Below are 26,578 nucleotides of genomic sequence, written 5' to 3'. Positions count from 1 at the left end.
TGGTCAAAGATAACACCAAGGTTCCTTGCTTTGTTCTCGGAGATTAATGTAATGCCATTAAGGTCAGGCGATTAGCCAAGCAATTTCCTTTTCTGGATTTCTGGTCCAAAGATGAGAACTTCCGTCTTGTCTTGATTTAAAAGCAAGAAGTTAAGAGTCATCCAATTTTTTATGTCCTCAAGACAAGCCTGTAATCTACCCAACCGATTAGGTTCATCAGGGTTAATGGATAAATATAACTGAGTATCGTCAGCATAACAGTGGAAGTTTATCCCATACTGTCTAATGATTTTACCAATTGGGAGCATATATATAGTAAAAAGAATTGGTCCAAGCACTGAACCTGTGGTACTCCGCAAGTAACCCTGGAGTATGAAGAAGATTTGTCATGTACATTTACAAAATGAAATCTGTCAGACGGGTAGGATTTAAACCAGCCTAACGCTGATCCTTTGATCCCTACAACATGTTCAAGTCTTTCTAAAAGAACATTGTGATCAACTGTGTCAAAGGCTGCACTGAGATCTAACAAGACTAGAACAGACACAAGATTCTTATCTGAGGCCATAAGAATATCATTTGTAACTCTCACTAATGCAGTTTCAGTGCTGTGATACTCTCTAAAACCAGACTGAAATTCCTCAAACAGAGCATTAGTGTTTAAATGCTGACATACTTGGATGGCCACTATTTTCTCCAGGACTTTGGATAAAAATGGAAGGTTAGATATTGGTCTATAATTCATTGGGTCATCTGGATCCAGAGAAGGCTTCTTAAGTGAAGGTTTGATTACAGCAACCTTAAAATCTTGTGGTACATACCCATTTACTAAGGATATGTAATGGAATCAAAGTGATGTAACTATCTAAAGTTGTATTTTAATACACTGTTAGTAGTTCACTTTTTATAAACAGAAGAATAGGCTGTTTTTATCACCAGGGAGTTTAATTAAACACTCTGTATTGACTTTGAGACAAGAAAAGAGAGAGAGATGGGATCGTTTGAGAATCTTTAATTTCTGAATTATAAATTCTAAACAATCTACCAGGACTACTCTGTGATGGATGAGAATGGATTCGGATGTTGTGTTGGTGCGTGTGTGTGAGTGTGTGTGTCTGGTTCAGATTCTCTAGGATGACGTAATCGAATCTGGTCGTCTTTGTTATGACTAGATATCACGAGGCTTATAAAGTGATGACATGAGCCGCTATGTTGCCGTGTACGTACCCAGTGGGGTCTCCCAAGTAGATCAGGAATTGCCAGGTCTGGAAACCTCGGATGTACGGTGGAGCTGTCGGTGCAGCGATCACAACGTTTCAAAGCCCGTCTGGAGGGTCGACCCGGTACCGTTCAGCGGCGTCAGCAGGTGCTCTTATTTTGAAAGGACGTCGTCTGGTTGTTAAACGACGAAAATCTCCCGTTTCACAGTTCTTAGTTTAAAGAAAATGCATCCGGCCAGGCTGCGCTTGTCTTTAGGATGATGGTGAATAGAACTGAAGTCAAAATGGAACTGACTTAAAAATGGCGTTGCCTTGTTTTATATCTCTGAATTGTTGATAAGTTTTAGTAAAGCGGATTGGACACTTTAAGTCAACAAGCCAGATTCTCCTACGGCAGCCGAAAGCTCTGATTGGTTGGAACAATGTGTCATGCGTTTCTATGGAGATGAGGGTCAGTCTGTCTGTGCCGTAGTCCTGGTTTCATTAATTATAATTAATGACATATTTATTTCACAGATCATTCACTTGATTATTGTTGATCAACATCTGTTTTGCTTAATATTTTTAATCACAAATAAAGTACTTTGATTAAGTAAAGCTTCTTCTTCTCCTTCGGACTCTTCTCCTGGAATGTAAACAGTCTGAGGAACACCCGACCTTGGTTTTTCTACACGGTGTTATTGTGCCCAGGGGGCAGCTGTATGTAGTTGAATACAATGAACTTCATAACCTTACATATCCCCCCTTTTCAAGGTCAATGTGGTCCTTCAAGAGACCACTTGGTCGTTGAACAAACCCAAGTTATGAAGAATCTTGACAACAGAACAGGATGCGATCCCAAGGGAACAGCCATCTGTGGTGAGGCACGAACCCCACGCCGGAGAACAGTCTCGCATACTCCTCAGGAAGAACACAAGTCAGCAGGTTATTAATTATTCCCCATGGAAGCTATAAACGAAGCAACAGCAACGTCATATCCCCACGGGCAATAAAGCAAAGCAGGAGCAAATCTTGAACGTATCCACGAACAGGGTAGTATTCCAATTAAAAATCGATTGTTGTATCCGCAGGCAGGTTAATATTCCAAATAAAAATTGAACTTTGAAAGAGTACTTATCGTAATCCACAAAAAGGGAAGAGCAGGTGACAGTAATCCCAACGAATGAGGTGTCCCCGCAGCCACGCCGGAACCACAGTCGTCCAAGGCCAACGAGCCGGAGCACCCTCAGGAGTAGTCGATGCAGATGACGAGTCACGGATCCACCCCCAGGACGCAGGATCCTCACAAGCTCAACAGAGGAGAGAGAGCACAGTGTAGGCACTTCAATGTAGACACGACAAAAGTGCATTTCATGTCATCAAAGAAATAAAAATAATAAAAACCTAACTCTATGAGTGCCTTTTGTACTATGTGTTAGTTTTATGTGTAATTACCCATTAAGTGAAGAAATGGATGCAGCCCTGACTGTGTAAGATGCAAAAAGGAATGATGCGAGAAGCAGAAAAATGAAAGAAACCCTATCTGGTATCAGCGAATCCTCACTGTAAATACTTGTGTCAGGACAGGGCTAAATTGGTTATAGCCCCGCAGGATAAATCGAAGAATTGATAATCACAAACATAATTTTTCACTGTTAAAATCAACTGGTCAAAGGTACTATAAAAAAAAAACAGAAATGTAAATCAGTACTAAAATGTAAATCAGTGGTTAGTAATCATGTTCATGTACCCCTAAGGAATTGTGATTAGTAAAGATAAATAAAAAAAAAAATTTTGGACAACAGTACTATGTGACCTAACCCACTCACTGTTACCTGACTCCAGGAGCCCACAGCACGTCCGTCTCAACACACCTTAAGTCTGCACGTGACGTATAACAGGAAAGACAACCATGTACACTCACAAACAAATTTGTGTAATCAGAGATAGAAATCTGTGGAACCAACGGGACGTATTTATCACCCCCCTTTTGAAGTCGGTGGATTGTTGTTGTTGGTATCGGCCAAATCTGTGGGACCCTTGTGCAGTTTGATATGGTCCCTGTGTACCCATTTGTAGACGGGCGCCTTGTTTTTGTCGGCGATCTTGATCTGATACACGACCGGAGAGATCTTATCTGTAATCAGGTATGGACCCGACCATCTGGGCAGAAGTTTCTTAGCCAGCTTCCCCGAGGTCGCATTGTTGTTACCCGTTTTGGGAGCGAAAATGTAGTACCAGGCCTGGTCACCTACATCGAGTGCGGAATGTGAGGCTTTCTTATCGTAATAAGTTTGTCTGCCTTCAGCTGACTTTTCCAGAGATGCCTGTGCGAACGAGAATGCTGCAAGCAGGTGAGTTCGCAGGTTCTGGTCGTAGAAGTGATGGTTTAGAAGAGTCTGAGGGGGCCTGGCTGGCGGGACTGACGCGATGGCGTCGTCCGAGGAGTGTTGGCACGCAGCAAAACCCATGCCAAGAGGGCTACATCGGTTCTGGGCGTAGCGCACCCCGATATCGAAGCTTTGAAGAGCCAGCAGCCACGAAGCGATTCGTGAATTGGTCACCACACCATCTCTGATGCGCCGACTGTTAAGGAAGGCCACTGGCTGGTGCTGTTTCTCAATGATGATTTTCTGGACCGGTCCTATGGACGCCAGGGGAATCTTGTATTGCCGCACAAAGGACGGCGGTGCATCTGGCCTGGTAGGAATCTGGACTTCATGGATAGTGGTCAGACCACAGTCCAAGGAGTCAAGTGAAAGAAAATCCTGGTACTTTAGCAAAAGTTGTCTTAGCTGGTCGCGCTCGACCTCGTTGGTGAGAGCATCCGCTTGGTCTATGACCTTCTCAATCTTTAACAGAAGTTCCGGGGGTCTACCCGGTGGCTTCGAGAGTGGCTTTGAGAATGTTGTGGGAGTGATCTGAGGTTAGATGGATGCGTGTGTGCATCTGATTTTGCTTCAGGAAGAAACAGGTGTCTGAGTGAAAAGTGATGGTTTGAATAAACTTAGGTTTTTAGTTGGAAAAGATGCATCAAAACGCTAAACACCGTGTTCTGTCTCACCGCATTCTTGTGGACCCTCTTTCGGATCCGGGCCGTGGAGGATGTTGGTTCATCCAGATGACACCGGCGGCTGACAGGAGACGAGGTGTCGAACGGACCCGGTCCAGAGTTGCCCTCGGTACACGTTGATGGTAAAGCGTTTTGTCGACGCGCTTTCTTAAGTTAATTCACTCAGAAATCAAAAGACTCGGTAATGACTCTGCGTTAGAAGTTGCGATTCAGCTATTCTGCCTGGCATGGCAGAAACAGCGTGAGAGAAGGGGGGGGGGGGGGGGGGGGGGGGGGGGATTGAGCCCATGTGCTCTGTTCCCCGTTAGCGGTTGTTCACAAGTCCTTCCTCTCTCGTTGCCCAACACGAACTGCAATCAAAAGACTGAAACTTACCAAAAACCTTTCTCTTCTCAAAGCAAACGTGCGTCATCAAATGTGTCTGGAGTTTACTGTGAGCAGGTGTGTGTGGATGTGTGTGAATGTTTGTGCTTGAGTGTGTGTGAAGGTCAGTAACAAACATTCTCAACATTATTTAAGAATGAATTCATTAAACCATTATAATTACCCCAAAGCATAATAGTCATTCATTTGATTAAAACACATTTATAACGAGCAAAATGATAATGGTTACTTTAACATTAAAATCAAGAAAAAGAAGTTTAAACTTTATGTTTTGACTTGGTCTGGGTACAACTCATGTAAACACATCTTCTGGTAGACTGCAGGTGGCAGATGTTATGGTTTCCTCCCAGACTCGCTGGCGTTCAGGTCTTAATCTGTGGGTGAAAGTTCTCAGCGACCCAGCTATGACCCAGCTGCGTCCAACACCACCATTGTGACAGAAAACCAATATTTCCTCACGTTACAATAGATTGATTATATCTAGAATGGGGGCAGTAACCAAAGGAAATGCATCTTTAAATAATTTGGTTGGGATTGGATCCAAAATGCAAGTTGAAGGTTTAGATGAAGCTAATATTTTTGATAACTCTGAAAGCTCAACTGGATCAAAACGGTTCAAGCACAGATGAGGTTCTACAGTCACCTCTGAAGCTGCCTCACTTACTGAGGAAGAAGAAATCGCATTAGGGAGGATGCTAAAGATTTTGTTTCTAATAGAATTAATTTTACTTGTAAAAAATCCCATGAAGTCATTGCTGCTGAGGGCTAAGGGAATAGATGGCTCAGAGCTACGATTCTGTGTATGTTTAGCAACTGTACTGAAAAGAAATTTAGGATTATGCTTATTCTCCTCAATTAATGCTGAAAAATAAGCAGTTCTAGTTTGTTGAAGCTTATTTTTATAAAGCACAAGACTATTTTTCCAGGATAGGCAGGCCTCCTCATGGTGCGTAGAGCGCCATGTTCTCTCCAATTTCCTAGAGTTTTGTTTTAAGGCTCGTAGATGAGAGTTAAACCAGGGAGCCAAATTCCTGTCCCTAATTACCTTCTTTTTTAAAGGGGCAACATCATCTAATGCCACACGTAAAGAGGAATTCACATGATGAACTAAGGCATCAATTTGTGAGGGGCTAGAACTGAAAATATTGCCCTCTGCTACATGCCTCTGAGATGCTGAGGACAGTAAAGATGGAACAGTTGATTTAAAAGACGCAACAGCGTTGTCAGATAGAGACCGACTATAATGAAATTTACTTTCATGTCTCGAGAACTCAGTTATAAAAAACTCAAAGGTTATCAGAAAGTGGTCCGAGAGGACTGGATTATGTGGAAAGATTGTTATTTCCTCACACTCAATGCCATAAGTAAGAACAAGGTCCAATGTATGATGGCAGGAGTGGGTGGAGCTATGTATTCTTTGAGTAAAACCAATTGAGTCTAAGATATTACTAAAGGCTACATTGAGGCAATCATTTTCGATGTCCACATGAATGTTGAAATCCCCCACTACAATGACCTTATCAGTATTTAGCACCAAATCAGATAAAAAATCAGAGATCTGATCCAAAAACTCAGAGTAAGGGCCTGGTGGACGATATAAAACTACAAACAAGAGTGGTTTTACAGTTTTGCTATCTGGATTAGGAAAACTAAGAATAAGATGTTCAAACGAACTGTAACTATTAATCTGTAAGGGACTGATTAATAAGTCCGAATGAAAAATGGTTGCTACTCCTCCTCCTCGCCCTGTACTTCGAGCAATGTGATGATTTAAATAATTTGAAGGAGTCGACTCGTTTAAGCTAAAATAGTCCTCTTGCTGCAGCCAGGATTCTGTGAGAGAGAGCAAAGAGATCTGATTATCACAAATCAACTCATTAACTAACAAAGTCTTAGAAAAAATTGATCTAATGTTCAACAACCCACATTTAATTTTTCTAGTTTTCTGCTGAGTTGAATTTGTTCTAATATTTATGAGATTTCCATGATTTGCTTTATTAAGCCTGATATTTAATCTGTGTGATTTTGGCCGTGGGCAGGACACTGTCTCTATGGGGTAGTGGGTGGGTAACAGTACAGAAGCTGCAGAGGGGTGGGTTAAACTACGACTCTGCTTCCTGGTCTGGACCCTGGGTTGTCATGGAGGACTAATAAAACTGGCCATATTCCTAGAAAGAAGAGCTGCACCATCCAAAGAGGGATGGATGCCGTCTCTCCGCATCAGACCAGGTTTTCCCCAAAAAGTTTTCCAATTATCAATGTAGCCCACGTTGTTTTCAGGACACCACCTAGACAACCAGCGGTTGAAGGACAGCATGCGGCTAAACATGTCGTCACTGGTCCGATCAGGCAGGGGGCCAGAGAAAATTACGGAGTCCGACATTGTTTTGGCAAACTTACACACCGAAGCAACATTAATTTTAGTGACCTCCGATTGGCGTAACCGGGTGTCGTTACCGCCAGCGTGAATAACAATCTTACTGTATTTATGCTTATCCTTAGCCAGCAGTTTCAGATAAGATTTAATGTCGCCCGCTCTGGCCCCAGGTAAACATTTAACTATGGTTGCTGGAGTCTCCAATGCCACTTTTCTGACTATGGAGCTGCCAATGATCAGAGTCGGCTTGTCAGTGGGTGCGTCACTGAGCGGGGAAAATCTATTAGAAACGTGGACGGGTTGGTGGTGGCCCACGGGCTGGGTTCTATGCTTCCTGCGTACCGTCACCCAGCCGGCCTGAGGTCCCGGCTGCTCGGGTTCCACTGGAGGGTCGCTACGGGGTTGTTCTGAGCTAGTTAGCCCCGCGCTAGCTAAGTAACTACGGCTGTTTACAGGTTTTTCAACAGCGCGGAGCCGGGACTCCAATTCCGACACCCTCGCCTCCAAAGCTACAAAAATGCCACATTTATTACACGTACCATTATCACTAAAGGAGGCAGAGGAGTAACTAAACATCTGACACAGAGAGCAAGAGATAGGAGACGGAGAAGCAGAGACAGAAGTAGCCATAGCCGTGCTGAGGCTAAGCTAACTGGACGAGCAGCAAACTGTTCAGTACCAAATAAACTGCGTGCAGACTCAAATGGTTCCCTAAAAGCTAGGTGGAACAACAGAAAATGTGCGTTTTAGCGTGCTTTTGTGCTACAATAACTCAGAGATATCCAAGTACAGAGAAATTAAATCAGCTTTAGCGAGCCCCAAACACCAAACAGCTACACGGAGTGCAACACTGAAAACAGGAAACAGGAAACGCCTTACCGCCAGGTGCAGCCAATCAGCAGAATGGGGGGAAGGGGGGGGGGGAGGCAGGCATGCACAAAATGCCTGGGACAAAAAGGGTCATTTGTAACTATAACTAATTACTTTAACGTAAGAAAAAGGATGTCAGGACACCGACGGCGCAGCTTCCTGTTCACAGTAGGCCGGGTTTTCTCCACAGTTCCTGCAACAGGCTCAGACAACATTATGCTCTTGCAAGTAATCAAGAAAAAAAAGCCTTTTAAGCACTTGATTAGTAATGTTACTGTTCAGGTACATCAATGTGATTTTCCATCATTTTCCAGGTACCTTGGTTAAATCCTGCTGTGTACAGATTAGCCTTGAGAACTGTTCACTGATCAGGGATCAAGACCACATCCACGCCAGCAGACAGCAGAAGAGGTCAGAAGTGACTAGTGAGCTTGTTTATCTCCTCATCACCAAAATCTGAGAACAAGGGAAACATTACTACGAAGTTAAGACGTTGTTATAAATCCTAAAATTCATTAGTGAGATTGGTCCATTACTAACCGAAACTCGTGTCTGCCCCTAGCCAGCACTGGTCAGTCTCATGGCTTGCAGGATACCACTGTTCAAGTCACTAAACCTCACAGTGATGCGCAGAGTCAATCAGCTCCTTCTTTGCCTTGTCATGCTGGCTGCCATCAGGAGGACTCCCTCATAGGTGTCTGTGACCAGCACTGATCTCCATTTAGGCCCAGGTCTACAGTTGTGCAGACAGACATATGGGTGACTTTTCATCCATCCATCCATCCATCCATCCATCCATCCATCCATCTATTTGAGAACACACCAACACAAAACTACTCAATTTTCTTTTTTGCAAGACAAACGTTTGCACATTTAAAGATGTTTATCTCCTACCTGCTGACAGTCTGGACTGAATTAGTGATAGGTAGAAGCATCTCAGCACATTACCCAAACTGTATTGATACCATGTCAACACTGGGTCACCATATTACTCTACTGACACCTGCTGGGTTATAAACATCACTGCAAACAAACCTAAAAGCGAGCCTCTACCAACATCAAGTTTATCCAATTTGGGCCGGTCCCACCCCCACCCCACTGCTCTGACAGCCGGTGGGATGGCCAAATTCCCACCTGTTTCACTGTGATGTCTCAGCATCGACAACATTCTTTTATTAATGTATTTAAGTTCCATTTAACAAATGCATAAAATAGTATGAATGATTTAAACAGAATAATTTAGAAACAACATTTTGATGGATCAAGCAGAAACCAAGAGGAACAAGATGAAACAAGGAAATGAAAACTTATAACTTTTTTGTCGATATCAGAACAAAATGATCCATCATGGACCACCTTGCATTTTCTGTCTGACTCCTTGATGTAACAGTGGAATCATTGTGCTTCAAAAGTTATACTTGTGGCAGAAACTAATCCCGTTGACAGAGGGAGACGCTCCTGCGTTTAAACACAGTTCGATGCATCTCTGATGAACAAAATAGCAGCTTTATTGGTGCTTAATGACATGCACACCGACACGGGTGTCGCTCTAATGAGCCAGATACATGCGCCGGTGCATCAGTGTTGCTGGAGCCACCACGAGACTCAAGGCTTTACTCTTCCTCAGAGCATCACCGGGCCTCTTCCATTGTGTCATTTATCAGCTGGTCTTGACGTTTTTATTCCAAACACACCAACACAACCTAATCAAAGAACACGTGGTAGGAAGCATACCTTGACTTGTACTTTTCTTAGACAGCCTGAGTGGAAGACAGGCAACTCTGAGCTTCAGCCAGGGCTGACACAGATCTCTGCAGTGACTTGGAGAGTTGGTAGATGGTGTCATGGAGAAGGCAGCAAAAATAGAGCTCGCCACCATCCTTGGCTATGTTGAAGAACCCCTTGGCCTTTGCCCTCAGAACAAAGCATTGGTGTTTGCAGTAATTTTGGGACTACAAACTTAACTACATTATATCACAGTCATAGACGACATTTAAAAATGGTGTAGAGAATCTCTGAGGAGATCCTTTAGGCTGGTCCTGTTAAGCCACTCTTATGATAGAAGGTGTAGAGTCCACTCAACAGGACCTCATTTTTCCTGACCATCACATTCTTCCTTATTCTGTCTGAAAAGGTCAGTTAAAGCTCATTGTTACACCCCTCCGGGCCTAGGAATTACCAGGAGGGGCAACACAAGTGTGGTGGGCGCAAAATTAGGGGGCTAGGTATTATTGTACAGAAATTTTATTAACAAAAGGTGTCTCTGTAAATAAACTCTGAAATGTCAAACTCAACAAAAGGGCAGAGGTCCGACTTGGGAATCTAACCCTAAAAGAATAATAAAAATATCAGTCCAGCAACTACAGCTCAGCAAGGAGCCGGTCAGAGCATAAAACGGCCGAGGTGGAGCATGCTCCCCCACCCAATGTAGAGCACACACAATAGCCACCAGCTCAGCTATAAGCACTGAACAGCCATCCCGAAGCTGCCAGCCACAGCTATAACCCAGACTCGGAACCACCAACCCCACCCCAACTCTACCACTCACTGGGTCTTTCAAACCATCCGTAAATAACTGTAAATAAGATCCCCAAACTGTCCCCAGAAAACCCATAAAATCATCAGCCCTCCCAGTAGCCCCAACTTGACCCAAGAAGGAAAAATCAACCTCAGGTTCAGCCAATAACCAGGGCGGAACCACAGTCGAACCCAAATGAGAACTCACAGGCCACTGGAGAAAGCCCAAGTCCTCTGCCCGTCTCCTCAGATGATCTGGGAAACCACCCCCAACTCTTCTGCTTGACCCCTCGAATTCCAAATGTCTGCTCAACAATGCCATTGCAGGAGCAGACTCCCCCATGCCCTTAACCCGCAGCAGGTAACGGAGCCGCAACTTGACCCACCGAAACTTCCAAGGGATGTCCCAAGCTTCAACAAGGAGGGCTGCCACTGGGGACGACTGAAACGCCCCAGTACACACCCTCAGAGCCGCTGCCTGCATCACATCCAGCTGCTTCAGGGTTGAAGGCAGGAAACTCCCATAATCTAAGGCCGACCTGATCATACCCTCATGAACCAGCATCAAAGTGGCTCTGTCCACCCCTCAGTCCGACCCGGCCAGACACCTCATAGCATTCAGAATGCGACGGCACCTGGTAACCAAGCCCCGCCCCTCCAACTGCAGCCCCACCTCAGGACCCTTCAACAAAACCATATACCTAGGATTGGTAGGGGACAACACAAAGCCCCAGCGTCTCGCCCAGTACACCACACCGTCCAAGCTCTCCTGCATCTTACGAAAAACATACAGAAGATTCCGACCACGCTTCCAGAAAGCCCCATCATCCGCAAACATCGATCGTCCCACATCACCACCAGGACGTTGAATAAAACTGGGCTGATCACACTGCTGTAATGACAATAGAGGGTGAATTGGATTAAATAAATTGCTTTAAAGCTATTTATTATTATTACCACTACTTGGGACCAATAGCTGTGATCCCCTGCTTGGTCTTAAAATGATTAGGCAGAATATTCTAGGATTCTTTGTTTATTCAGGGACTGTACACACTTCGCTTTGATTCAAGAAACAGGCAGGTTTATAAGCAAAATAAGAATTTATTTTACAAGTAATTAAGCCTTGACAAATTGTTTAAAGTATTATTTACTGTGAATGGATGCAAACTAAGAGATGGGTGTCTGGAACCTATGTGTGAATATAGGGTATTCAGAGTCAGAATCACAACAAAGCTGAATTGTGGATGTGAAATAATTTGGTTTGTAAATAAGCTAACGTTATTACTATCAAAACTGCATACAGACGCTATCTCACTGTGTTCTATGTGCCCAAGTGGAGACGCCCTTCAGATCCGAGATGTCAGGAGGGGGCCGGAGGCCCCGGTACCGGAGTCTGTACACTAACTCCTAGTATGACCGGGTCAGTCCAGGATCGTGCTCCAGGTAACAACAGTTGGATGGAACCGAGCGTTTGGGGACTCTTAAGGAGTCTAAACAAATCAGCTTTTCTGCAGGAAAACTATCCTGTTGTTCAGCTTCGCTGGTGCGAAAAAAGGTTTAAGGTTTTGACGACGTGTCAAAATCCTTCTGGTTAAAGAGGTGCTCAGATGGCCGGTCTGAAGCTATTCTCTAGAACCCTCAAACTGTTGACTGTTCGAACTGCTGGAAAACCAGAGTGATCTGGTTTTTAGGAATTGATGTTATCTTGGTTAGCCAACCAAGAGTTGACAAGTCTGAGGATATTATGATTGACTAGCCAACCACAGGTTGGCACATTCGAGGGTATTATCAAGCATCCAGAAACACACCTTCTGTGATGGAGACCCTGAATGTAGGCAAAAGGTTACCTGTGTGTCATGCATTTTTAACTTAACCTTACTCTGAGCGCAAATTTTATGACCTCATCAAGTAAGCATACTAAAACAATCATTGAGCACAGATTAATGAGCATTTCATTATTTATCATTACTATGAATTGCAATAACAAAAGTTCATTCAATGATTCTTTTTTAATTATAAAAATCTTCTTTTCTTCTTCATCTGGGATTAATGGAGTTTATTTAAGAGAGTTCCTGTGATGGACGTTGGAGGACAAAATTCTTATTGTTTATTTCTTTATTATCTCTGCAGTCCAGCTGTTGTGAGGAAGTAGACTCTGATTAAAGGGGCTACGTGCAGACTTCGAGACTCCTGTCAGGGGAAAATATACGTAGGATGTTTGATAGCCAGGGCAAGTTGACCTTGCTGTGCATATGACCCATGGGATCTCAAAATCAGGCCATTTCGTCATGTCACACTGCCCTGTGGAACCCCATTCTCCACCCTAACCAACTCGGATAGCACCGAACCCACCTGGTTTGTTCTGTCACATAGGAAGCCCCTGATCCACCGTCACATCCTCCCTTGCGCCCCAGCTCTGTACAGAGACACCAGCAGCCCATCCCTCTACAGCACATCATAGGCCTTCTCTATGTCCAGGAACACAGCCAAGACCACCTCCTTGTTCGCTAAAACCCACCTGACCTCCAGATCTAAGGGCCCTACCGCATCCATAGTGGAACCCTCTTGCCGAAACCCACACTGGTACTGGGCAAAGAAACCGCTGCACCCCAGGAAGTGCACCACTCCTCCTTGTTACTGCCTCCCTCTTGACTTCTTTCTTTCCCATTCTGAAACTCCTCGAGTGAACTGCAGCAGCTCCATTTTGTAGAGGGATTGCTGATCACTCGCAGCTGGTGTTTGCAGGCAGGCAGGTGCAGAGGAGTCTCAGCGTGCCCCTCTCCGTGGTGCTGATCCTCTGAACAGCATAGAGGGGCAAGAGCTGGAAGGCGCTATCTAGGGTGCTGAACCAGGATAAGTTAAATTTATTTTAAATTAACCCAGGAACTCAGGAGTCGTGACAATCATCTTCAAGCCTTTCTTCCTATCCACCTTAAAGGAATTATGTGATTAAAGCCAAAGTTCCTGCAGCTCCAGTCCTGGAGGGACTACCATCCTGCTAGTTTTCTGTTTTCTGCTCTACCACACCTGAATGGAGTAACTTAATATTCTCCTTACCACATTAAACTCTGCACAGGCCTGTTAATTACTCACGTGTGTAGGAGTGGAGAAACATCTAACATTTGCCCTTCATCCGGTATTTCTTGCACATGTTTTCTGGCGTTTCTGGGTCCTCATTCATCAAACGTTTGTAGAAACTGTCCTACATTCCTTCTCATGAATGAAAGTTAGAATGTTCGTACTAGCTAGCTTAGAAAGTTTTTTGGGAGAGCTTCAGAAACTGTCTTTGACACGTTGTGTGTGTGTGTGTGTGTGTGTGTGTGTGTGTGTGTGTGTGTGTGTGTGTGTGTGTGTGTGTGCGTGCGTGCGTGCGTGCGTGCGTGCGTGCGTGCGTGCGTGCGTGCGTGCGTGCGTGCGTGCGTGTGTGTGTGGATTTTTTGTAGAGTAAATTTTTAACAAAGCACCTGTAAAGATAAAAATCATGAGGAGCTTCACAAAGATAAATGCTAAAAATTGAAATAATGATTAAAAATTATATGAAAATTATTTTTAAATTATCATAAAAAGGCTAATATTTCAGAACATTTGGTTTCAGTATGTATTTCCCCACTTGAACACAATAAGTGATGCATGCAAGCACCAAGGACCAGTAAAGAGAAGAAGGTGAGTTTCCATCCATGAATGGCTTAATTCTAATGAAAGGCCATTAGAGATTTATGTTTTTATGTTTTTCACATGGAGTTTTCATGTCACAGTGTTATCAGTTATGATTCCCAGAAAGAGATTCAATAATTTTTACCCTATATCAAAGCACCGTGCCAGAACCAAATGTCCATGACAGTGATTGCACATTATTATTATTATTGATCCGAAAAAGACATGATTACTGTTGCAGATATTATGATCACCAGTTTTGGGATCACCATCGGGATCTGGAAACTCCTGGTGGATCCAGAGAACAGCTCCCACTGAAATGACCACACACATCCTTGATCCTAGTAGCCTCCAGCAGCAGCTCACAAAGCTACCGTCAGCTAGAAGTGGAAGATAGCTAAAACACAGGAGAGATACGTGAATTGGTACTATGACTTGTAGCTGCTTTATTAGTGTTTTATTATTTTACATGTTATCTATAATGTTTTAATGTCTTTGTGCAAATGTTTAATAAGTTTTTATAAAAAGGTGTGTTTTGGTCCAGCAGCTCACTTGCAAGCCAGGAAGTGCTGTCATTTCATTTATCCTCCTCATCACCTACAGATTACAAATATAGTCCAGTTAATATAATAATAATAATAATTAAAAGTTCCCACTTATTATTTTTTCATTTGGTTAACAACACAACTAACCTCAGGATTCCTGGAAACAGACGTTTTCTTCCTCAGGATGCTTTTGTTGGCATTTTCCACAAATGCACCTGAAGGTAAGTAACAGAATATCTGCTCCAGGAAACAGTCATAGAGCCAGCACACATAAATACAGTTACAGTGATAGGTGCAGGTATGTTCTTCAGATGTGATCTTTAATCACTTTGATTAATTGTATTACATTATTTATATAATAGGCCATGAAAACATGAGATATAAGGAACCACCTTTCGTCAAACTTTTTGACAGGTCTATTATTCTTTGATCTTTATGCCTTTTCCCCCAAACCACCTTATGTCAAACTTGACAAGTGTATTTTTTATGACCTTTTGTGATATGTTTATATTTATGTTTATTTATTTGGCAGACACTTTTATCCAAAGCGACTTACAATTCATAACCTATAGGGCATGTTGTGATATGACCTTTAATGACCCTATATGTCAATAAATGAATTGATGACTGTTGTGTAATGAGGCATGAAGTTATTGATTGTAGTCCCCTTTTGTCAAGATGTATATTGATCTAATTTGATGTATTCAATTTGCACCACTTTATGTCAAGTTAGGATTGATAACTCTTTTGTGTTAAAATACCTCACCCCAGAGTTCCCACAGCCCCTCCCTTTCATATGTCATACCCCACACCCCTCCCTCCAACCCTGCTTGCCTCTTTAAAAGCTCGGATCCATTTCAGCGGACAGACTGAGAACGTATCAGAATGGTGAAAGGCCGAAGAAATACCTCTAAGAAAATGGTGAAGCAAGAGGAGATGGATGAAGTGTCTACAACCAATGCTTCAGCCTCTACCCGAGAGGAGAAGGAGGTGCAAGAGGAGAGCATGGACACGCTGTCGCCGCTATCACAGACCTTGCTCTGTGAAAAATCCATAGCGATCCATCAGCTGCCTGCAGGGGGTGGTGCTCCCCGCAAATCTACATTCTACATGTGTAGAGTTCAGCTTCCTCCTTTTGGCAGTAAAGAGACCTTGGAGCAAATATGGCCGCCGGAACCTTACGGCTATACTGGTAGTTTTGGGTACCGGTTCAGCTATGACACTAAGGAGCTGTGTCTAATCCATGATGTGGCTGAGGACAAACCTCTCAAGCCATATTTATCACATTCAGCGGTTCTCTCCTACAATGACTGGGCAGTGCTCAACCTTGCAGTTCCACGCAGTGTGTACAAAGGTGATCATGAGAGACCTCGTCCGGCTGTAAAACACAACAGGCTCTTCCATCGCTGGATGAAATCCAGAACACCATGATAGCTTTCAGCGCTTCATGGGAGGGGCTGGAGGATGCGGATGGGCAGTGGATTTCAAAGGCCTCGGTCTGGGAGAGAGGATCGGAGCTCTTTTTTGTGCTGGAAAATGTGCATGCTAAATGCGGTATTTACCGCTTTTTACAGTGTCGCGTCATGATTGTCCTGTTTATGACCTAAATGTCATGATCTGCTGTGTCTGCTCGAGCAGAGACATAAAGTCTGTTGCAAGTTCCTGCGGGTCAGAAACTGTGGTGAGAAGTGAGGTCCACAGAAGGGTCGCAGAGATAAGGGATCAGAACTTGCTTCTGGGAGTAAAATTGGGCAGAAGGTCAAGAAGAGTCTGACCCAGCCATCAGCAGGAGATGTGGAACCGAAGGAGGCAGACTGAAAAGAGCTTATCAGGAGACGACAGGCCTTCATGAAGAATCCTGGACTTCGGGAGAAGCTGAAGATCAGTTGCAAAAAATGACACTAATGGACACTAATGAAACTAGTTGAGCTAAAAAGTATGAAACTGATAAATGACCCCATGATCTTGCTGTCATGAGATAATGATGTATGTGTAACTGGAAAGCTTTTACCTTGTCTAGGCTGTTCCCACAAAGAGTATAAAAAGGGCAGCTAGATGCAGAGCTGACACAACAGTTGGGGCAGTCGACAGTGAGAGACAGAGCAGAGCTGGGATAGAAGAGGTCGTCCTCTGGACGGAGGACGACAGGTCAGTTTTTGGGGAGAGAAGGAGAGAGTCGCACCTAGAGTTAGAGAGTGACAGGTTAGTGTTGACGCAAGTCAACCATTTATTCTCAGGAAGATTTTAGCATTAGCATCCTCCACAGGGAATGGGTTAGTTTTATATTTACTCATTTTTTTGTGTTTTGCAATTTTTGAGAGAGAGAGTTAGAGGGTGTTAGCCTGAAGCTGAAGAAGACTTAGAGTTGGTGCAAGTCAACTCATTATTCTTAGTTAATTATTAGGATTAGCATTTCTCCTTGGGGGAAGTGATCAGTCTTATATCTACCCATTTTTTGTATTTTTTAATCTTTTAATAAACTTTTTGAAAAATCATTCACATTCCTGATTCTTAAAGGTCCTCTTTAAAGGTTCGAGTGGGAGCCCCGATCCCGAAACAATAGGAGAGGTAAGCATATTGTAATTACAGGTTCCCGAATTATCAGGACTTGCTTTACAGTTTGTGACAGATTAAGAAAAAGAAACCTTAGGTGAAGAAAGCTAGTCTTCTCCTCTCCCGTGAGTAATGAGATATCCTAAGGATTGATAAGCCAAAACATTAGTAGGTGAAAATAGGCTCTGATTTGCAAGTGTGAAAAAGTCTTTGCCAGCGTGGGAAGGTTGGATTAATTAGATTAATTGATAAATCTATGTTAGCCTGATCAACTAACAAGAATCATTTTCTAGTTACCACTGCCCACAAAAGCTGACAGAGGTGCAAATTAATGCTAATATGACCCAAAGAATTGTCAGAAGAATGGCCTGCTTCTGAACTTTGCCCTAGTATTTAGAACCACTAAATAACGGGAGAAAACTAAAAAGAAAGTGTGCTATCACAAAAGAAAAAGTACGGCATATCATTCTCACCTTAAAATAGGAAACTGAATCTAATTAGGGGGTCCAAACCAGGGTCTAATACAATAAAACTCACCGACGCCCCACGAACCCTGAGAAAGCAGCGCAGTCTTAGGTTCTAACGGAACCAGGTTTCAAAGGAACCGACAAATAGGACACGCTCGCGACAAGTCTCTGACAGGCTAATCTACATGAGATAGTGGCCAAGGTCTTTAATGCACTCTGCTCATCTGAACTGTTTCACCTCTGTCAAGACGAAGACAAAGAACTCTATTTTGATAAATACATAATCAACAACATTTGCTATATACACTAATGACACGTAATGCTAAAGCCACACGACACATTTCCTTTTGTCTGACCCAATCAGAACCTTCGTTTCTGGGGCTGGGCGTGGTTATCTGTGGTGTTTGTATAAACCCTCTTTCGCATGTCAAATTCTGATTCGCCAGTTAACCAAAATATGACAATTATAAAAACTATCCCACGCCACCTTTTCTTGAGTTCAAATTGTTCTAGAGAAGTCTCGGACAGGCCATCCAGACTTCCTCTTCAGCCATAAAGAACCTCAGACAAGCTGGATAAAATCGGTTGCAAGTTACAACTGACCGCAACGGTTCCTTCAGAATAAAAGCTGAACCTCACGACCCCTTCAGGGTCTTGGAGACGCCAGTGATAGCCTGTCGTGACCTGGAAGCATTCCAAGACTAGTTTGGTCGGCACCGCTGCTGTTCTACCGGCTTCGGTACCAAAGAGGGTCCACGAGGACCTCGGCATTCTGGATCTAATCGGAGGCTTCCCCTGGGTACGTAGACCGACAGATGGCGTTTCATGTGTGTTATAAATCTCCTACTAAAGTTTAGAGCGAAACATTCACTCCCACTCAGAACTAAATGCTTCTCTGGATCTGCTGGTTCTGAATAACATTCCACACACACACCATCATCATTCATCACGTCTCACTCCACCTTAGGTCAGTCAGTACACAGAGTGTTTAAGTTAGTCTTGTTTAAATTGTGTAGAAATAAATTTCTTAACTATTTTAAACCTGACTCTCTCTCTTTCCTTGGAGTTAATACGAAGTTTCACTTAATCCCTGCAATAAAAAGTTCTGATCTTCTGGTTAAAATAGTCAAAGATCCATCAGATTGATATTTCATATTTCTATGGAATCTGACATTTTATGGTATTTTTAACATGGGAGTCAATGAGGATTTGTTCACTTGTGACACCAGCCGCCAGCAGATGAGGGTGGAACTGCAATTTTTGGTATTTCCGGGTTGGCCTCAATTTTTGAGCCGCATTGTGGGGGCTTGATCAGGACTCGCCGGAGTCTCGTCGATCCAGGGTCAGAATGATGCGTTAGCAGAGATGGTCTCCGGAACCTCCATGATTGTGGGGAGCCGTGGGAAGTTATCCCCCGGAAAGCATGATGGTGGTGGCGGTGACATGGGCCGCGAACTGCCGTTGTATCTCGGTGGTGATGGAGTGGCTAGCACCCAGCTCGGTTGCGGGAAAAAGCTGTCCGTGGTCCATGGTTAATCAATGGTTGACTGAGTGTAGAAACCCATCAAGCTGATGCTCTAGATCAGGGATTCCCAAAGTGTGGTGCGCGCACCCTCAGGGGGTGCGCGAGGTGAAAAGTGCAATGGCTGAGGAGCTCAGAGAAGTCTGTCATATGTCACCATTAGCGTAGAAACTCATTTGTGGGTGGGCCTAAGAAAAAGTAAGTGGGCACAATAAATGTAATTGAAAACAAGTATATTTTTGTGCGCGCGCGCGTGTCCTCCACATGTGCCATAGCTTCATAATAACAATGGGCCGAGCTTCAGCACTCTGGCCTGCGCACACCGATATGTTCCGTATATGATCATTTTTAATGGTGTTGGAGAAATCTGAAGGTGGCGAGTCATTCTGGCAGATTGTAATTAACACCTGTCTCATGCAGGTGTTCTGACATTGTAAACCTCACACACACAGAACATTGTGGATGTAACAAAATAACAAGAAATGATTCCTATTCAGGCTATTGACAGCGCGCTGAAGATCAGAAGTTCAGAGTGCGTCTGTCAGAGGTCAGAAGTGTTCCGGCTGAACCACGGCTCACGGGTGCACATGTGAGCACATCTGGGCTGGGCAGAAGTAATTTTACTACATTGGTTTGAATAGCGCGAGAAGCGGTGACTTGAGCGGCTGTACCGCGCGCGCGCACACACACACACAGATTCAATTAGCGCACACGCTGCTTTAACTCCGGCGCGCCGTCAGACTGAAGGCAGAAATGAACGCTGCCTCCACCGTGATAACAACTTTTAAGAGGTTATTTTTCATTCAAGGTCAAATTAAGATATTAGCTTCCGGGATGAGTCGGGTCCGCTCCAGCCAGTGACTCCGAACCTGACCACAACTCACGTTACTGCAGCATTTGTTATTCCGGTCCGCATGACAGCGGATCACAGATTCAGCCACACCATAAAACAGCAATAAGTCGGTCTGAGGTAAAAGTGAACATCATGGCTATATCTTGTCCCCTATTGACATTTGATTACGCACAAGTAGGTGATCAGCTCAGGTTCACGCAGAGCAGAAGGAAGGAGAGCGCTCTGGCCGCACAGGTTAAACGTTCCTACTTTAAGAAAACCGTTAAATTGCATTGTTTATGTGCTACCTGGGCACTCTAAATATTTATTCAAAATGAAATCAAAGGAAATTGTAATGGCATCGAATGTTTATTAATTACTATTTAAAAAATGAAAGTGATGGGGAATTTTTTTTAACCCTGTCTGTTTAGCTTCACATCTGATATATATATATATATATATATATATATATATATATATATATATATATATATATATATATATATATATATATATATATATACCGTAAATCCTCTAATACAGGCCCAGGCCTGTATTTGACTCAAGCTCATCAAGCTCCAGGCCTTTATTGGAAGGAGGGCCAGTATTAGAGGCAGGCCTCTATTTCTATTTGAGCAAAATGAACTAATGGTTCGCTGGAGTTTTTGACAATTAAAATTGCGCCCACATTTTCAAAGTTAAACACATTTCTTTTAACAACGGTAGTTTCTGCTTCAGCCCTCTCCCCCCTCCCCCTGCGCAGCGGCCGCAAACTCACTGATGCACCTGCAGCCTCTCGGAGTTCCTGCTGCTCTAAACATTAAAATAATTATTTCATTTTCTGTTCCTCACTTCTGATGACCTTCAATGGTGTTTGTTTGTTGCAACAGCAGGTACAAAAACTAACTTGTTTTTATTTGACTATTTTTCTGTCCTGTCTGTTTATTATCTTCCTGCATCTCCTCTCAATCCTAAAGAAAAACTGCTACCTGAGTTCATATATATTCACCTCATAAGTTACCTTTGAACTGCAGTTCTAAAAGATCTACCGACCGCAAAAACAGCGGAGCGCTCGCTGTTTGGCGGCCGTATCAGTGATCAGTGCGTCGGAGGACAAGGTGATGCGCGCAGCGCCCCACTCCACAGCATGCAGCGAAACGCATCAGGCGCAAATAAAAGACAGAAAACATTAAAGGAAATGAACTGACATGAACGATCGCTTGTTAAATTAATTTTTGAGGTGGCGACACCTGATTGTTACTAAGGCCGTGCTCAGGAGGCAGATCTACCGACCGCAAAAACAGCGGAGCGCTCCCTGCTTGCTGGCCGCATCAGTGATCTGTGCGTCGGAGGACAAGGTGAAGCGCCCCGCTCCACAGCAGCGATACACATCAGGCGCAAATAAATGACAGAAAACATTAAAGGAAATGAACCGACATGATCGATCGCGTGTCAGTACCTACGGTCTGGCACAGCGCGTTGCCCCCCACCCCCACCCCCCCGAGCGCAGGAGCTTGTCACCTGCTGATAGCAGGCTGCTGTCTTTTCCGAGGGCTGCATCTTGCCGGTCATTATCACGTGACAGTGACTAGTCGACGACAGGCATAAAAAGTCACTATAGTGAAGTTACTGCTGCTCTCCAGAGTGTTCTGCAGCATAATCAGCACGTTCTCTTTGAACTTGATAGTGTAATGACCTGGCTGGGGTTGTAAGCCAGGTGCATTCTGGGTATTGTGTTATATGTGTTTCCTATCGTTCTGCTAGTTCCTATGTGCTGATTTGCGTGTTGTGTGAGTGTTATGTAAGCCACAGGGAAGGTGATGTGTGTTCTGTGGAGTGGGTTGAATTAGCATGGTTAACTGACACCGTGACTCTGTGTGGTAGGAGCGTGATAGAGGATCGTGTCTGTAGCGTTACAAAGCGTTGAAGAAAAAGCCTAATAAGGGTCTGCGTGAACCTCTACTGCCTCCTGCTGGTTGATTTGGGGACTATAACCCTGCCGCTGGGAGCTCATACTTGCTTGTTACCACATTCCACCCGGCCACAATAAGAGACCGGCCATTATTTACCTCCGCTGACTCCGACACCGGCCAAAATTGGAGACCCGGCCTTTAATTGAATACCGGCCTGTATTAGAGGATTTACGGTGTGTGTGTGTATATATATATAAATATATATATATATATATATATATATATATATATATATATATATATATATATAAAGAGAGAGAGAGAGAGAGAGAGAGAGAGAGAGAGAGAGAGCCATGCCCCGATGTGGGGGCTGGGTCGGGGGGGGGGGGGGGGGGCCTCGACATGGTCGGGACATAGAAGGGGGTGCGCGGCTAAATAAGTTTGGGAACCACTGCTCTAGATCGTCTGGAATGAAATGGTGGTAGTGATGGGGTGGAGGCATGGTTTGATGATGCGACCGCCGCTCCTCCTCCTCCTGAGACGGAATTCCAGCTTTTTTCGCACTGTGAGAATGTCTTTCCAGCAGCTGCTGGTATGAAAAAGTGAAGTGATATGATCCCCCACTTAATCTATTTTCTCACACCAGACCTCAAAATTTACAACCTGTTAAGGCTCCAATAACACATTTTTGAAGAAAAATGGGAGTTGGCCACCACCTCCATTTTGACCGTGTCGGTTCCATCAAGCCCAGACAATTCCACAAAAGGGAAGAGAGGTGGAGCTGAGGGTGGGGCTGTAAGGCTGGGATCAACTGACGACACCTGATCAAACTAGCTAAAAGCTAACCTGAAGCTAACCCAAAGCTAATGCGGATGTGGGAGCTAAGCTAACCGAGGTAGCAACCTAGCTACAACCGGAGTTAACTGTGCACAACACCAGAGCTTCTGAGTCAGAGATACGCCAGGCTGACCGCTGGGTAAAACCGGGTGGAACACAGAGGTCTCCCGAGAGCTCCACAAGCCGGCAGCCGCACAGCAGACAGGAGCCGTGATCAGACAGAGATGTGCCGAGCTGCGGGGAGGGGAGAACGGGTGGAAAACAGAGGTCTCCCGAGAGCTCCACAAGCCGATAGTCGGAACCCAGCTCCACCAACATGTTATATTTTCAACCCATTTTCTAAAGTGCAGCATTATGTTAAATGCACTGGATTTTACCCTATTACATTTAAATTTCATGGTTAAACAGTACATGTTAAAATCTAAGCTCAGCTCGGCAGTGACCTAAAATACATAAATATAATTTTACTTACTGAAAAAAATGAAGTGGAGACTCCTTGGACGCTCTAGTAGTGCAATTAATGCCATAGAAAGTCATTTTTTCCAACAATTGCACAAAAAATATCCAAAAAAGAACGCACAAACTCTACAACTAATGGTCTAAGTTGAGAGACTGAAAATGACCGAACAGTTTTCAGGTGAGGCCGAGGCTCAAACTGAGGCCTTTCCCCGGAGCTAGCTCTGCGGTCATGTGGGTCTGATGCTCATTAATTATACAGAATTTTAGACTTTTAATACACTTAAACAGAAAAAAAATTCACCCCCCTAAAAGTTGTCATGTCAGTTTTCCCTAGGTTGTCATGAGTGTAAACTAGGGATGAGCTGGGTACTCGTTTTAGACGAGTATCCGGTACGGATAAAGCATTTTTGACGAATACGAGCATGAAACGAGTAAACCTCGTAAATATCTGTAATCGTGCTGAAGGAAAATCCTCATTGGGTAACTGACTGTCTTCACGTTCTGTGATTGGCCAGTCACGTAGAGCGCCCGCCCCTCCCTACACACAAAACTGCAGCCGGCCGGGAGCGCAGTCCGTCGGGCTCATCCACGCACACACACAGTCCGTAACAGATCTCGCTGTGATTGCTTCACTGTTGCTCACGTTTCTTCAGTTTTCCCTAGGTTTTCTTCAGCTCGCCTCTTTTTTGGTTGAATATTTAAAGTTACTTTTTTCGAAACTTACATGATGCATTTGACAAGACAGAGCTGACGTGCGCGTCAGTCACTCACTACCTCCGCTCTGGTCGGGTTTTTATTTTTTTTTAACTCCCTCTCTCTCCCTCTCTATCGCTCTCACAAACACACCTTAATCAACATTGTTTTGTTTAACTTTGTGTGGCAAAATGCCAAGAACGTTAAGAAAAACATCAGTTTAATCAAATTAAAATAAAAAAATATACATAAAGTTGTGTCTGGTTCTAGCATTTCATATTTCCTAGTTCCTACTGCATGAGTTCAGATGTATTAATCCATGCGCTTAAATATTAATGTTCTGATTTTATTGAAAAACTTGTTCTGTAATAGTTTCTTTACTATTATGATCAAAAATATTTAATCTCAATTCTGAGCCTGCTCTGTAAATAGTTTTCAAATAACACACATATCAACTTCTGATCCATCCATATCAATTTCAGACTTAAAATAATATATTGATGGGTCTGATGCTCATTAATTATACAGAATTTTAGGCTTTTAATACACTTAAACAGAAGAGTGAGAAAAAAATTCACTCCCCTCAGAGTTGTCATGAGTGTAAACTAGATCATTTAAACCAAAAACATGTTTTGGTACCAGGCTGTAAACATGTTTATTTCTGCTGTGAAATTGGTATTTTTAACATGGGAGCCAATGAGGATTTGCTCGCTTCTGGCACCAGCCCCCAGTGGATGAGGGTGGAACTGCAATTTATTTCACTCCAGGATTGGCCTCAATTTCTGTCCCGCATTGTGGGGGCTTGGTTCTGACACAGCGGGATCCGATGTACGGCTTATCAGCCAACTTGTTTAAAAATCTGAACACTGTGTGTAAATGAGTTGCGATATCCTTCTTTCTACAAGAATAAAGCAAGTCCAGGCACCCTCTCATTCATTCAAACAACAGTTAAAGCAGACAACATTTAAAACAAACAACAACAGATAACTAGAGTTGTGTTTCTATTTCGCCGGTTAAAACGCTCAAAAACCAAGCCAGACTTGTCACAATCTGCCCCTGCCTCGCTGACTGTGTCTCTCCCCTGCCTGATTAGCATTTATTGTTCTCACCTGCCCCATGTTAATCCGCCCATGTGTTCCTGATTGTTTCCCTGAGTATTTATACCTCCCATCTTGTTTGAGTCTTTGTCGGATCATTGTTTGTTGTCAGCGTTGTTTTGTTCTGTCATTCCCGCTCTCCCATTAAAACTACTTTTATTTCATCCGGGCCTGCATTCCTGCCTCCTGATCTGCTCCACCACACATGGTCCGCCATCATCCACACCCTCAACGTGACAAAACTCAGACAGCATTCAGAAAATCCGTCAAAAACATCCTATTTACGGCAGACGACACCACTTTAATCTCAATAGTTATCATACTGGTCTACTTTATTTCTTACTTAATCACACCAGAGTTGCATTTCTAATTTCGGCTAAAATGCACAAAACCAAGCCAAATACAGACAGCATTCAAAGAACCTGTCATAACCATCCTATTCACGGCAGATGACACCAATTTAATCTCTGGTCACCTAGGATTTTCTCTCGGTACCACAAATACAAACGACAAAACAAACTTGTCTCACCAGATCTCCCTGCTCAGGTCTTGAGTTTGTGGATCTGCATGTCTCCCAGCGATGTCAAGACCCTCACACCAACCTCCCAGCAAAAGCTCAGCACCGGAGGAGATTCAGGTTGTTGAAAGTTCTCCGGTGTTGGCTCTTAGCGCTGCGAGGTGAACTCGGGACCCCGGCTCCCGAAGGACCAAATTATGTTAGGGAATTTATCAATAAACCCATTTCCTGTAGTCGAAGAGAAAAGAAGAGACAGTAAACAGACAAGCCATCAAATTGCAATCTGGGCAGAAGTTCATAGGCAAACTGCCCCGAGCTTCTGGTGTCAGAGTTTAATTATACATTATAATTATAGTTTTATGACAATAAAAACACTTAGGTTGGTTCACCCTTCTTGGCGGGCTAGAACGACTAAAAACAGAAACCACTGGAGCTGGTCTCACCACAGAGCGAGGATTAATGTCTCTAGCAGGGTAATTTCCACCCCCACGGTGGGTTAATGTGAATTCATCCGCTAGTAATGTCGCAGAGGACAGAGTAGTTACCTTCTGCTCGTTTAAGTAAAGCACTGTGCGTTCGGGCAGACATCTCTTAAATTCCTCTAGGAGGAACAGCTCTTTTAAATCGTTAAAAGTGGACACCTTAGAGGCAGATACCCATTTATCGAAAAGCAAAGGCTTTTCTCGGGCGAATTCCACAAATGTTTGTTCATGTCGTTTGTGGGACATAGCACTGAATCGCTGTCGGTAAGCTTCGGGCACCAGTTCATAAGCATTTAGCACAGCCGCTTTAACACGCTCATAATCTGAACTATCAGAAACTGAAAGAGACGACATTACCTTACGTGCCTTCCCTGTGAGCCTGCATTGTAGAATCAGCGACCACACCTCACGAGGCCAGCCGAGGGCCGCAGCAAGACGTTCAAATAGCTGGAAGTAGCTGTCCACCTCGGTCTCTGAAAATGGCGGCACCAACGCAAGGCATTTGCTGATGTCCGGCTTTCGATCTTCCTCCGTGGCACCTAGTGGTGTCCCTGGCATCTCTGGATGGGAGGACTGGTCTGAAGCCT

The 26,578-nt window shown here is 43.9% G+C and overlaps 1 protein-coding gene across 3 annotated transcripts; it reads right to left on the bottom strand.

The window, feature by feature from the left end:
- Positions 1-997: 997 nt before the first annotated feature.
- LOC129167116 (uncharacterized) lies at positions 998-26,432 on the bottom strand. 3 transcript variants are annotated; one of them, XM_070553030.1, is made up of 4 exons: positions 26,349-26,432; positions 25,522-25,737; positions 8,444-8,636; positions 998-8,359 (listed from the first exon to the last, which is right to left on the bottom strand). In XM_070553030.1, exon 4 carries the CDS (start codon positions 3,668-3,670, stop codon positions 3,179-3,181), a length of 492 nt encoding a protein of 163 aa, XP_070409131.1. In that variant the 5' UTR covers positions 3,671-8,359; positions 8,444-8,636; positions 25,522-25,737; positions 26,349-26,432; the 3' UTR covers positions 998-3,178. The 3 variants fall into 3 exon arrangements, with proteins under 3 accessions (XP_070409131.1, XP_054607194.2, XP_070409130.1); XM_054751219.2 differs by having other exon boundaries at positions 3,569-8,359; XM_070553029.1 differs by lacking the exons at positions 25,522-25,737; positions 26,349-26,432 and having other exon boundaries at positions 3,569-8,359; positions 8,444-13,905.
- Positions 26,433-26,578: the final 146 nt, after the last annotated feature.

Source organism: Nothobranchius furzeri, chromosome 7 (genome assembly GCF_043380555.1).
Source record: "Nothobranchius furzeri strain GRZ-AD chromosome 7, NfurGRZ-RIMD1, whole genome shotgun sequence".
Classification (NCBI taxonomy): Eukaryota; Metazoa; Chordata; class Actinopteri; order Cyprinodontiformes; family Nothobranchiidae; genus Nothobranchius; species Nothobranchius furzeri.
This window is presented reverse-complemented; position numbering and strand designations above follow the sequence as displayed.

Excerpts from the sequence above, each read along its gene's own strand:
- LOC129167116 (XM_054751219.2), bottom strand. The coding sequence starts at position 7,663 with ATGGCTACTTCTGTCTCTGCTTCTCCGTCTCCTATCTCTTGCTCTCTG.